At 40.8% G+C, this 11,723-nt stretch overlaps 2 protein-coding genes across 2 annotated transcripts; one reads left to right on the top strand and one right to left on the bottom strand.

Moving 5' to 3' along the window:
- Nucleotides 1–191: 191 nt before the first annotated feature.
- Nucleotides 192–2,833, bottom strand: eef1b2 (eukaryotic translation elongation factor 1 beta 2). The gene is made up of 6 exons (XM_036569851.1): nt 2,620–2,833; nt 1,654–1,776; nt 1,329–1,461; nt 1,073–1,136; nt 539–664; nt 192–390 (listed from the first exon to the last, which is right to left on the bottom strand). Exons 1-6 carry the CDS (start codon nt 2,697–2,699, stop codon nt 236–238), a joined length of 681 nt encoding a protein of 226 aa, XP_036425744.1. The 5' UTR covers nt 2,700–2,833; the 3' UTR covers nt 192–235.
- A 471-nt stretch (nt 2,834–3,304) lies between these two features.
- Nucleotides 3,305–11,053, top strand: ndufs1 (NADH:ubiquinone oxidoreductase core subunit S1). The gene is made up of 19 exons (XM_036569850.1): nt 3,305–3,417; nt 4,031–4,113; nt 4,412–4,503; nt 4,586–4,693; nt 5,862–5,938; nt 6,033–6,114; nt 6,201–6,331; nt 6,632–6,817; nt 6,903–7,037; nt 7,422–7,536; nt 7,803–7,948; nt 8,142–8,270; nt 8,409–8,538; nt 8,781–8,941; nt 9,263–9,417; nt 10,111–10,286; nt 10,503–10,637; nt 10,727–10,799; nt 10,962–11,053. The coding sequence occupies exons 2-19, from the start codon at nt 4,035–4,037 to the stop codon at nt 11,051–11,053; spliced, it is 2,202 nt and encodes a 733-aa protein (XP_036425743.1). The 5' UTR covers nt 3,305–3,417; nt 4,031–4,034.
- The last annotated feature ends 670 nt before the right edge of the window (nt 11,054–11,723 follow it).

Genomic DNA, 11,723 nt, shown 5'->3' with positions numbered 1-11,723 from the left:
ACTTATTTTCTACAATGACAGCGTGAAAATGACCCAAATTGAATAAAGTGCAGCCTTTGGAGAAAGAAAACGTCTCAAAAGCGAATAACTATTCACAGGTCGTTCCCTCTCCTCATTTCTGACTCATCCATTTTCAGCCGGTCATTTCCCCCTCATCACTCACACCCCCAATGAAAACCCAACACCACAAATGAATTTAAGTGCCATTTTATTGTGTAATGCTTTTAATGATGTTTCAGATCTTGTTGAAGGCAGCCACGTCGACAGACTGTACATAATCCTCGAAGGCAGTGATCAGCTCCTCCAGCTGATCGGTTCCCACCTTGTCGTCTTCTACCACGCATGCAATCTGCAGCTTCTTGATGCCGTAGCCAACAGGTACCAGCTTGGCTATAAAAGGAGGGAGAAAGCACAAATTGTTTACCTGAACAGTCAAACTGTGGTATCCAGTGCTGTTTGGCTTTTTAAAAAAAAGATCTAAAAATGTTGTTTAAAGTGGGGGGGGGATAAATAAAGAAAAAAATAAAAGCACACTTACACTGGCCCCAAACCAGGCCGTCCAGTTCAACGCTGCGCACACACTCCTCAAGCTTGGCCATGTCCGTTTCATCGTCCCAGGGCTTGACGTCCAAAAGAATGGAGGATTTGGCGATAAGGGCGGGCTCTAAAGGGGCATTTTAAAGTGAGAATTAGGAGCGGCCACAAGAAGCAGAAATGCAGCCAGGTAGCAGAATAGCTAGCGTTTCAGGTGTAAGAAGTTGTCCATCCCAAATATCAGCCGAAAGATGGTGATAAGATCATCATTACACTAGCTAAAAGATTTAACACTGGGTGGGGGAAAAACCCTTAAATCTCACTTTCACTTAGTTTCGTTGCACCCGATTCAGGGAACTTTGTCAATGTTCCAGCATTTCCTTTGTTTACATGGTCGGCATTTGTGCATTAGTTGCCCATCAGAATGCTGGGCTATCTAAAATGGCCAAACTGAATCAGAGCAGACTAAAAAAAGTGAAAGCTTAAGAGATTCAGGGTGGCTTTTAACTGAGCCATGATGGGCAGAAGACATACATACTTTTAGACTTCTTTGCGTTGTATGCTGCTAGCCTCTCCTCCTTGATCCTCTTTGTCTCTTCATCCTAAGGCAGCAGGGAAAAGATGTACAGGATGAGATGGTGAAATAAAAACTTAACACACTCCTTTACACAAAGTCTGGCCATCAGGGAAGAAAACTGTCCATCACAACATCAGCTGAAAGATGGTGAAAAAAAAAATAATAAAAAAAAAATCATGCAACCAGTATGAACATATTGTAACGTAAACAAACCAACCTCCTCCTCATCAGAGCCAAACAGATCAATGTCATCATCCTCTTCATCATCATTAGCAGGAGGGGCACCACTAGTTGTGTCCTCCACACCAGCAGGTCCATACTGACCCAATGGCTTCTTCACTCCTGGGAGGCTAGAAGTTGTGAGAAGAGGTAGAGTAAGTTCTACGTACATGCATCCACACAATCATGCGTTCACTATCGCTCAAGTGCATCAGGGTTTAAAAGATTGTGCATCATCTATTCAGCCGAAAGATGGTGATGTGACTCATCATGCACTGAGGATTATGGGATTTTGTTAGTTAAGCAGTGATGCCCATGGTTACCTGCCCCTCTCCTTCTGGTAAGACTTGATGTGGTTGTACCAGCGAAGGGCATGGCACAGGTCAGCTGGGGGGGCTCCAGAGAGGGCATCAAACACAGCAACATCAGCCTGGGATGGCACATACCTGTGAAACAATATACAATCAGGATACAGACAGGTACAGTCACATTTCTTCCAAGAGAGTCATACATATGTAGTTAAAATGGATCTATGTAGTCATAACTGCCATAAAAGTACACAGAAAGAACTACATGAATAAAGAAAGCTCTGTAGCTCCAGAGTTTGATACCATACTTGCATACAAAGCCTTCCAAACTAAAAGAAGCACAAAGTGAGTGGTTGGCCAACTTTATACAGAAGCCAAGGTAGGGCTGAATGCTCAGAATAGATATCTTCCCCAATTCAAATGTTAAAATTAGGTTTTAAACTGCTATTATTAGAAGTCAAGCTTCTGTTTTTTTTGCCAGGACCACCAGAACATCCACCTTTCTGGCTAGAGGGGGACCCCTGAACGCAGTGTGCCCAAGCAAGCTGTGGCTGTGATGTCACCACACCGGTAGATTTGGTTGCCTCTGATTGGTCTAACTTGTCTAAAGGCATTTAACAAGCTGTTTTATTATATTCAAATCCCGCACTTTAATCGTAAAATAATCCTTTGATAATGTAGGCTATAATTAATATTGCAGCTCGTGTGACAAACTGCACTCTTATATTGCGATTTTGACAAAATCTTTCAGCACTAGGCCAAGAGTCCTCAGAATAAGTACGAATACACTGAGCTAAAGACAAAGGGATCAATACATTACAAAACTGCCTCCACCGACCTTTTTAATAAGCTATTTTGAGAAACCGTGACCCACTTTAACCAACATCAGAGCCCGGCGCATGCAACCAAATGCAAACTGACTTAGGTTAGCTAGTTAAATATGAATCAAATGCGGTTATAACCCGCTTTAATATGACTCACCCCTCGATGTAGCTCTTGTCCGCCAAAAAGTCGTTGAGGACTTTAAGTCCAGCAGGGGTTTTCAGATCACCGAAGCCCATTGTGAAAACGGTTGTGAAGACCTCGTGTACAGACGTCGGCGCCTTGACGTGGAGGAAGAGCGAAGGAGCGAGAAAGAGCCACGGAAATGCTTTTATAACGCTGACGCACTGACTCCTCCTCTTTCTGCCTCAGTTTTACTTCAGCTAACAAAATGCCAAACACTTCTAAAGTACACGAGAAAGCATGCAACACTGAAATAAACAGTTTAATGCCTCTAGCGCAAATTATTTCCCTTTTACTTCTATTAAAACCACTTAAAAGCCACATGGCGTGAAGACACTGGAAATATAGTTACAGAGCTGAGATAAATAATTATGCTTGAGCTAGAATGAATGATGAAGTAACACTGAGAAATAAAGGCTAAATTAACGCCTCGTTTTTACTCTCAAATCAAAATAAGTACACATTTTTTTAAATCTAGAACCGCGGACGAGCAACGGAAGTGACGTGACGATAGGTCAAAACTGAAGCGTAACATTAAACATTTTAACTAATATTTATTTTTAAACTAGAACTGCAGCCAACACAATAAAATCATTCACATTATTTACAATTATCGTATTTTTTTTTATTTATTTGTTTTATTTCTTTTTTCACACGTCGTAGTGAATCGGCTATTTCCGTCACCATGGCCGAAATTCTCCGAAAGCGCATTCGTAACTGAATGCACTGACTACGGTTCCGCTGTTCTGGTCTAGAAGGCCAAATAGCGTTAAGGTAAGAAATAAGATTGGTTTTTCCTGCTGTTGTTGGTTTCCAGTTGTTTATGGTTGAGCACGGTGTCTAACTGAAAAAGTAAATGAATGCTTATTTAATTCACACGAATTGGTAAACAGAGAAACGTTCTCTCTGTCCTTGATTTGACCAGCAGTGTAGCTTGTTAGCTAGCTATGCTATGCTAAGTGCACTGTAACACACTGTTCAAGACGTCAACACGCTGAGATTTGCAGAGGTGCAGTGGTCATTACTAATGTTTATGCAGGAGTTTCCATGTCCAGAATGTTTTTCATTAAATTCATAATGTTTATAAGTTGTTGTTATGCATACGTTGTGATAAAATGTCTGACTTCGTCGCTGTCTCGTTCATTGAGAACAGCAACTTAGCTTAACAGCTTGCTACATTAAAAAGTGCTCTCTGGACAGTAACGTTATGTGCGATACTGGTCAGATTTTCTTGTGTAGCGTTACATCTGGGCACTTTATCACACAACTTATTTATAGCACCAAGTATGTGTCTCCAGCTGTTCTGGACAGTATACCCAGAACAACAGCCCGTGACTTAACCTACATGTTTAGTGTACTGATATTTGTATGCTGTTTTCTTCTACAGAGTCATGTTGCGTTTGCCAGCGGTTGGTCGAGCCCTAGCTGGGGCTGCCCACTCCAAAGGGTGCCTTACTGCCTCTAACAATGGTAAACCTATGCACATCACCGTTTTAAGGGAGGGTATTACCTGCTGTCAATGCATACAGAAATCATAGATTACATACTTTGCACTTGACATCTATTGGGCAGAAAATAACATGCTTAAATGTTCTGACACATTTACATTTATTGTGAAGGGAAAGCAATATTTTGATCCATTTGGACCTGATAAAGGGCCATCTTTGTTGTCTTTAAAGAAATAGTTGTCTGCCTTGTGATCCATTATATTTTTTTGCCTAAGGATGCTTGAAAAGTGAGATGTAACACAAGATCTTCTTGATTACAGTAAGGACTTCTGTTCGGGCCTCGAGTAATCTGGTGGAAGTGTTTGTAGATGGCAAGCCTGTGATGGTGGAACCAGGGACTACTGTACTTCAGGTGATGACTCTATAATAAGTTGTGTGTTCAGTCATTGTTGAATGGAAACATGTTCTCTAAGCTGCTACGTCTGTTTACTCAGGCCTGTGAGAAAGTTGGAGTGCAGATCCCTCGTTTCTGCTATCACGAGCGTCTCTCTGTGGCAGGAAACTGCCGAATGTGTTTGGTGGAGATTGAGCGAGCGCCAAAGGTAATGTGTTCCTATACAGGACCCTATTTTTGAGTGCAGTATATGTAGGCCTTGGAATTTTCTGTCAGGCTAACTTACCCATGGGACATGACAGGCTTGTTTTCTGTCAGACAGTGTTAACGAGTGCACCATTGCCCCCTTCTTTCCGCTCTGCCCAAAATTTCACACGGTTGTCCCCAGATGTTCTCGTTATGAGATCATGTCTGGCCTTGCAAGAGTAGATTTATTCAGGAATTAGGCTGCATGATTTATGCACGCAACCTTATTGTTTTTAATTGTGAGATTTTCCATTTAAAATGGGTTTAGTGTGTAAAATATGTTAAAGTATGAGAGAATCAGCACTTATTTTACCAGGGCTGTCAGGATCATTAAAGTTTAGCTGAAGATTAATTTTTACATGAATAATTGCAATTAATGTTTTAATTTTCTTCTTTTGTTAATTGTGTGCAACTACTAAAACACAAGCCTGAAGTGGCCATGTTAGCTGTTTTAGCTGTCCTTTTTCCTTGCTGTTTACTCAAACTAATGTCAGTAATACAGTTATACAAAATCATGCGTAAAGTCAAAGCTATTTCTTTTCTTAAAAAAAAATATAAGGAAGAAGAAAACACTCATTCTGCTAACATACCACCTAAAAACATTAGAATTTTCTACCTAGTTAACAAATAAACTTTATTCATGCTGCCACCACAAAAACAAGTTGGAGTACCAAGTTTTAAGAACTTTTTTGTGTTCATGAATTCCCTGGTTTCTCAATGCAAGTTTTTATTTACTGCTTTTTAGTTATGTTTATTTGTCTTAATCCAGCACACATTTTGCTTGTTGTGTAATATGATGGTTAAGTCCAACAACGGTGGAAAACGATTGCAGTCAGTGTAAATAATTGTGATCATCTTATATAATTGTGATAATGTAATAATTGTTACTAACCAAGGGACTGTTTATCAATTGATCTACTTTATTATGCTGGGAATGACGTTATTATTATTATTATTATTATTATTATTATTTAAACTTTTTAAATATTGCTATCAGCAATTTTGAACAAGCTTAAAACAAGACTGACAAGGTTTAGCTTGCCAAGACTGCCGCTTGCAGCAAGAGCTGTACTGGTCAAGTAATTGTTTACCATTATTTTCTAAAAATATCTCCTGTTCTTTACTGGTAGCCTGTGGCAGCATGTGCTATGCCTGTCATGAAAGGATGGAACATTCTCACAAACTCTGAGAAGACACGGAAGGCCAGGTCTGTTGTCATATTTTACTTCTGACTCTCTAGACCTATTTACTAGTATCTGCCAAGTTATTGTACTACTTTAACTTCATATTTATTCTGGTAGAGAGGGAGTTATGGAGTTCCTTCTTGCCAATCACCCTCTTGACTGTCCAATCTGTGACCAAGGAGGAGAGTGTGACTTGCAGGTAGGGAAGACTTTGAAGGCTTTTTTTTTAATTCTCAGTTACAGCTGAAGTCACGTTGTAAATGCGTTTCTGGTGTATGATTGTAGGACCAGTCAATGATGTTTGGTTCGGACAGAAGTCGATTTACAGAGGGGAAGAGAGCAGTGGAGGATAAGAACATTGGCCCACTCATCAAAACAATCATGACACGCTGCATTCAGTGCACACGTTGCGTCCGGTAAGTGAATTATTTGTTCAGTGTGTCAGCTCTGCCTTATTGTAAATTATTCATTATTATACTTCATAGCTGTTATATTATATATTATGATGTTATACATTATGTTTGATAACTGCATAGTTGTTTGAATTCAAACCAGGTAATGTATTTGAAGTTTTTCTGTTTTTCCTTAATTGATAATTGTAGAAACTGTATTTGGTCAATATGAGTCAGAATGGATTGCTTAGAACTGATGTAACAGTATACACAATATTCAGTTCATTACACTGACATGAGACATTGTTCTATTGTTTATTTCAGCTTTGCTAGTGAGATTGCAGGCGTGGAGGATCTGGGCACCACAGGCCGTGGGAACAGCATGCAGATTGGCACCTACGTAGAGAAAATGTTCATGTCTGAATTGTCGGGGAATGTGATCGATGTGTGTCCTGTAGGAGCTCTGACATCTAAACCCTACGCTTTCACAGCCCGACCCTGGGAAACAAGGTAAAATGGAGTAGTTTTGCAATCAGTAGAAACAAAAATCCATTCAAAGCAACTACTCAATAATGTGTTTGAATTTTGCTAATAGGAAGACAGAATCCATTGATGTCCTTGATGCAGTGGGTTCTAATATCGTGGTGAGCACAAGAGGTGGTGAAGTAATGAGGGTCCTGCCGCGCCTCAATGAAGATGTAAACGAGGAGTGGATCTCAGACAAGACCAGGTGAATGCCTAGAAAATGCTACTGCCCACCGTTTAACCTTTAACCAATCTAAAGTAATTAAAAATTGCTGAATTTGTGCCCTTAACAATTGCATCATAAGGGCACATACACTAGACAATCATTAGACATTTATTATTTATAGACTCAATTAGAGATATTTCTCCTCTCACATCACCGAATTATCCACTGTGTCGCACGCTATCAATCAAGCTCCTGACTTTGAAATTCACTTTTGATTGGGAAAATTTGTCAAAAGGGACAAATCATGGTAAATACAGGCAAAAAAATTAGTTGATGGCATTTAAATGAGGAGTCATAAGTAATGACTTATACAATAGCATCATACCTTTTGGAACAAGTCGTCAGTTTTTTTCTCTCTCTCAGGTTTGCCTATGATGGGTTGAAGAGGCAGCGTCTGACCCAGCCCATGGTAAAAGATGCCAGCGATCAGTTGGTGCCCACTACCTGGGAGGATGCTCTCATGCGTATAGCTGCTATGGTAATTATCTTAAAGCACTGTGGGGGAAAAATGTTGTAATAAATGTTTTTTGTCATTCACAAGTTTTGTAATTATATGCAAGTAAAAAAACAGTTTGTCTTGTATTGTGGTGTCCCAACCAACAACATAGAAGTAAAATAAGGAAAAAAAAAAATACAATTTAAGAATGAAAATCGTAAGTATTTTTCTGTGCATGATGAATTGTAGTGTACTTCAGTTTTCTTGACACGTACATTTGTGTGTGTGTGTAATTTATGGTTTTGCAGATCCAGGGGGTCCAGGGCTCTGAGATTGCAGCCATTGCTGGTGGAATGGTGGATGCAGAGTCTCTGGTGGCCCTAAAAGACATGTTGAACAAACTGGACAGCGAGCTGCTGTGCACGGAGGAGCTCTTCCCAATGGCTGGTGCTGGGTGAGTTCTGTTCAGTGTTTCTGAGATGTAATGCTGTTTGTGGATGTGTAGTTTTTGGGGGCTTTTTTCTTCCCCCCACACCACTCTCAGCTCATTATATTTTGTATTGAATACAGTCCAAGGTCATGAACAGAGTCAGTGTTTTAGGGAATACACTTTGAACTCTCTTTCTCTCCCCCTGTAACTCCCTCAGAAGTGACCTGAGATCTAATTACCTTTTGAACACCCGCATTGCCGGGATTGAGGAGTGTGATCTGCTGCTTCTGATTGGAACAAATCCACGCTATGAGGCTCCCCTCTTCAATGCACGTATCCGTAAGAGGTGGGTTTCAGTTGAATTTCATTACCATGACAGCAGAAGACATACTGTTCCAATGTGCAATAACATTACTGTGTTATAATAACTCTCTCTCTCTCTCTCTCTCTTTCCCTCTCTTTCCCTTTCTTTCCCCCTCTGTAGTTGGCTACATAATGACCTGCAGGTTGCTTTGGTTGGTCATAACATGGATCTTAGCTACTCTTACAACCATCTGGGTGATTCCACTCAAGTGCTGAAGGAGATCGCTACTGGAAAGCACCCCTACTGCCAGGTACAGAGTCATCATGTGAAACCTTACTACCAGGTTTCTCAGAATCTGAAGTTCTTATTTTATTTGTTTTTCCCCATGTAGTAAATATTGTAATTGAGGTATCAATGACAGGTATAGAGTTAGTCTATTAATATGCAGCAATACAGTTCTCAAGCACTTAGTATAGAATTTGATCTTTTTTTGGCCAGGCAAAAAAGTTAGGCACTGATAGCAGTTAATAAAGCTCTGTCCTCTTGTGTCAGGTGTTGGCCCAAGCCAAGCGACCAGTGGTGGTGGTGGGAAGTTCCTGTCTGCAGAGGGCTGATGGTGCTGCCATCTTGAGCGCTGTATCCACGATTGCTCAGAATGTCCGTGTCAGCAGTGGAGTAGAGGAAGGATGGAAAGTCCTGAATGTGCTGCATAGGTGAGTCCAATTTCATGTCTGTGCCATTTTATTATCACATGCATTGCCTCTGGCCATCTTTAACCTATATTAATGAGATGCTCAGATGACAGCTGTGATCTGAATCCAGTTTTATTCAGCTCTGGTTAGCTTCTCCGTAAATTGAACTTGCCAACCCAAGAGTACTAGTACTGTAAAACACTGTGTAAAACTGTGTCTTGAAATTGCTTACATGAGTTCTTTTCAGCCTTGAACATCAGTAACTATCTTTAGCTGTGTCTGGCTCTATAGCTGGGTGTTTTGAACTAAGCCCTTGTGTCTTTTCTTGCTGTGTCTTTCCAGAGTGGCCAGTCAGGTGGCGGCTCTAGACGTGGGCTATAAACCTGGCGTAGAGGCAATCAGGAAGAACCCTCCCAAAGTGCTGTTCCTGCTGGGGGCTGATGCTGGCTGTATCACCAGAGCAGACCTACCAAAAGACAGCTTTATTATCTACCAGGGTTAGTCTGTGTTGATTTGCTCATTAAAATACTAACAGAGTAAATGCAAACAAACATTAATATAAAATGTTATGAAATTGTCTGTGTAGGTTAGCTCTGCTTCCTGCTTTTGTCTTTGATGCACCTCAGCCATTGCACGTATTAAAAGAATGGTTTAGTGAAAAATCGAATATACAACATTTTGTACTTACCCTACATGTAGTCAATCAGCAGAGACATGTTTGGAGTCAAAATTTTGCTGCTTTAGTTTAGCACTGGAGCTATGAGGCTAACCACCCCCCATAATATACAGCTCATCAGTAAATTAAGAGGCTTAGTTGGTGTGCTAGAGCAGGGAAAATCTACTGCTTGTTAGCAATATTAGCCTCTTAGCTCCAGCACTTAACTGTAGACGCATAATTTGGACACCAAACCTGATCAACTACATCTGAATTAAGAGGTGGATTATGTAACTTAGATTTTTCACTTAAACCAGTGCACCACCAGCATGTGATTTAGGGTCTTCTAACTATCTTACCAAAAACTTTTTTGTTTTTGGTATATTAATGTTTATTTGAAATTATTCCGGTGCTTTGACATTTCATACACAGAACTTTTGCGTAGAACTGTATGTATTTTAGGCTAATTCTATGACATGGGTAAAGCTACAGTAGTAATAGTGGAATGTTCTTAATCCTTTTATCACTAATGCAGGTCACCATGGTGATGTGGGAGCTCCTATGGCGGATGTCGTCCTGCCTGGTGCAGCATACACAGAGAAGAACGGCACATATGTGAACACAGAGGGACGTGCCCAGCAGACCAGGGTTGCAGTTACCCCACCTGGCATTGCCCGTGAGGACTGGAAGATCATTCGGGCTGTCTCTGAGGTACGTGCGAGCGTGTGCGTGGGCACACGCGCACACACACACAAAATATTATGGAGATTTTGTAAAATTGTGTCTGCTCTCAATAGCTTTCAGGCTATCAGACATTAACATTTTGATTTCAGGCACCTAATGCAGGTAGTCTTTATCAGATCATGATGTTATGTATTATATATATCATACATCATGAAGTCATACAGTGTGCTTTGTGTGTGCTAGCTGGCTGGAGTCACTCTGCCCTATGACACATTAGAAGAGGTGAGGGACAGGCTGGCAGAGGTGGCCCCTAACCTGGTACGTTACGATGACGTGGAGGAAGCGAACTACTTCAAGCAGGCTAATGAGCTCTCTCAGGTTGGTCTCTTGCTTTTGCTTGTTCTCACTTTATCTTGTCGTTTTCTGACCAGACCAGTGACAATGATTTTAACATTTTCTCCTCCCAGGCTGTGAATCAGTCACTGCTTGCAGACCCTCTCGTTCCCCCTCAACTCTCTGTGAAAGACTTCTATATGACAGGTAAAAATCCTGAATTTTCTCTTTTTATTTAATTAGAAAGAGTGAATGGGGCTTTGTATGCTTTGTTGAAGAGACATTAACCTGCATTGTGTTAGAGTTATAATGCTCATGCTGGATTTTGTTCTAAATTTCTGAAATTTGCTCCTATTTTAATCTTCATAGACTCCATCAGCAGAGCCTCCCAGACAATGGCTAAGTGTGTGAAGGCTGTAACCGAGGGAGCAGAAGCAGTAGAGGAACCTGCCATCTGCTAAAAATCACATGCAGACACACCAATACCTACTTGTCCACTGTAACTTACTCCCATCTGTCATCTTCACACACTCTTTTAAGAACTGCACCGATGTTTCAGCATCCTTTTTCCCTGAACGGGTCCTACAGCTGAAATGTTCGGGTTTATCTGGCTCTTATTTAAATATGCTCAAAAGAACATTGTAAAGATTTCATTCCCACACTGAGATCGAGGGAGAACTGCTTTGTTATTGAAAGCTCGTATGATGAAAATAAAACTGTATTATGTCAGTTCTCTGCATGTTTGCTATCTGTGCTGCCAAAAACATTACATACATTCAAAACACCCCAAGTTAAGAAGCACAGGGTGTCTGATCTCATCCACAAAGGGATGGTGTGGCTACAGTTTTTCACCTGAACTAGGCAGGAACACAGATGATCAGTTATTTCAAGAGTGAAACAAACAGATTAAACAAGTGAAGTCAGCTTGTTTGGAATGAAAATCTGCAGCCTGACCAGCCCTTGGCAAATAAGACTGGACACCCCTGCTATATGATGTGTTAAGCTCTGTAGCAAAGGTAGGGAACTGCAGTCCTGGGTGCAGGGCTGTGTCTGGCAGTTCAGTTGGCACAGCTTAGTTGGCTCTTGACGCCAACTAAAACCAACAATTGACTATTGAATTGAATCAGATGC

This window comes from Colossoma macropomum, unplaced genomic scaffold (assembly GCF_904425465.1).
Source record: "Colossoma macropomum unplaced genomic scaffold, Colossoma_macropomum, whole genome shotgun sequence".
Taxonomy (NCBI): domain Eukaryota; kingdom Metazoa; phylum Chordata; class Actinopteri; order Characiformes; family Serrasalmidae; genus Colossoma; species Colossoma macropomum.
This window is presented reverse-complemented; position numbering and strand designations above follow the sequence as displayed.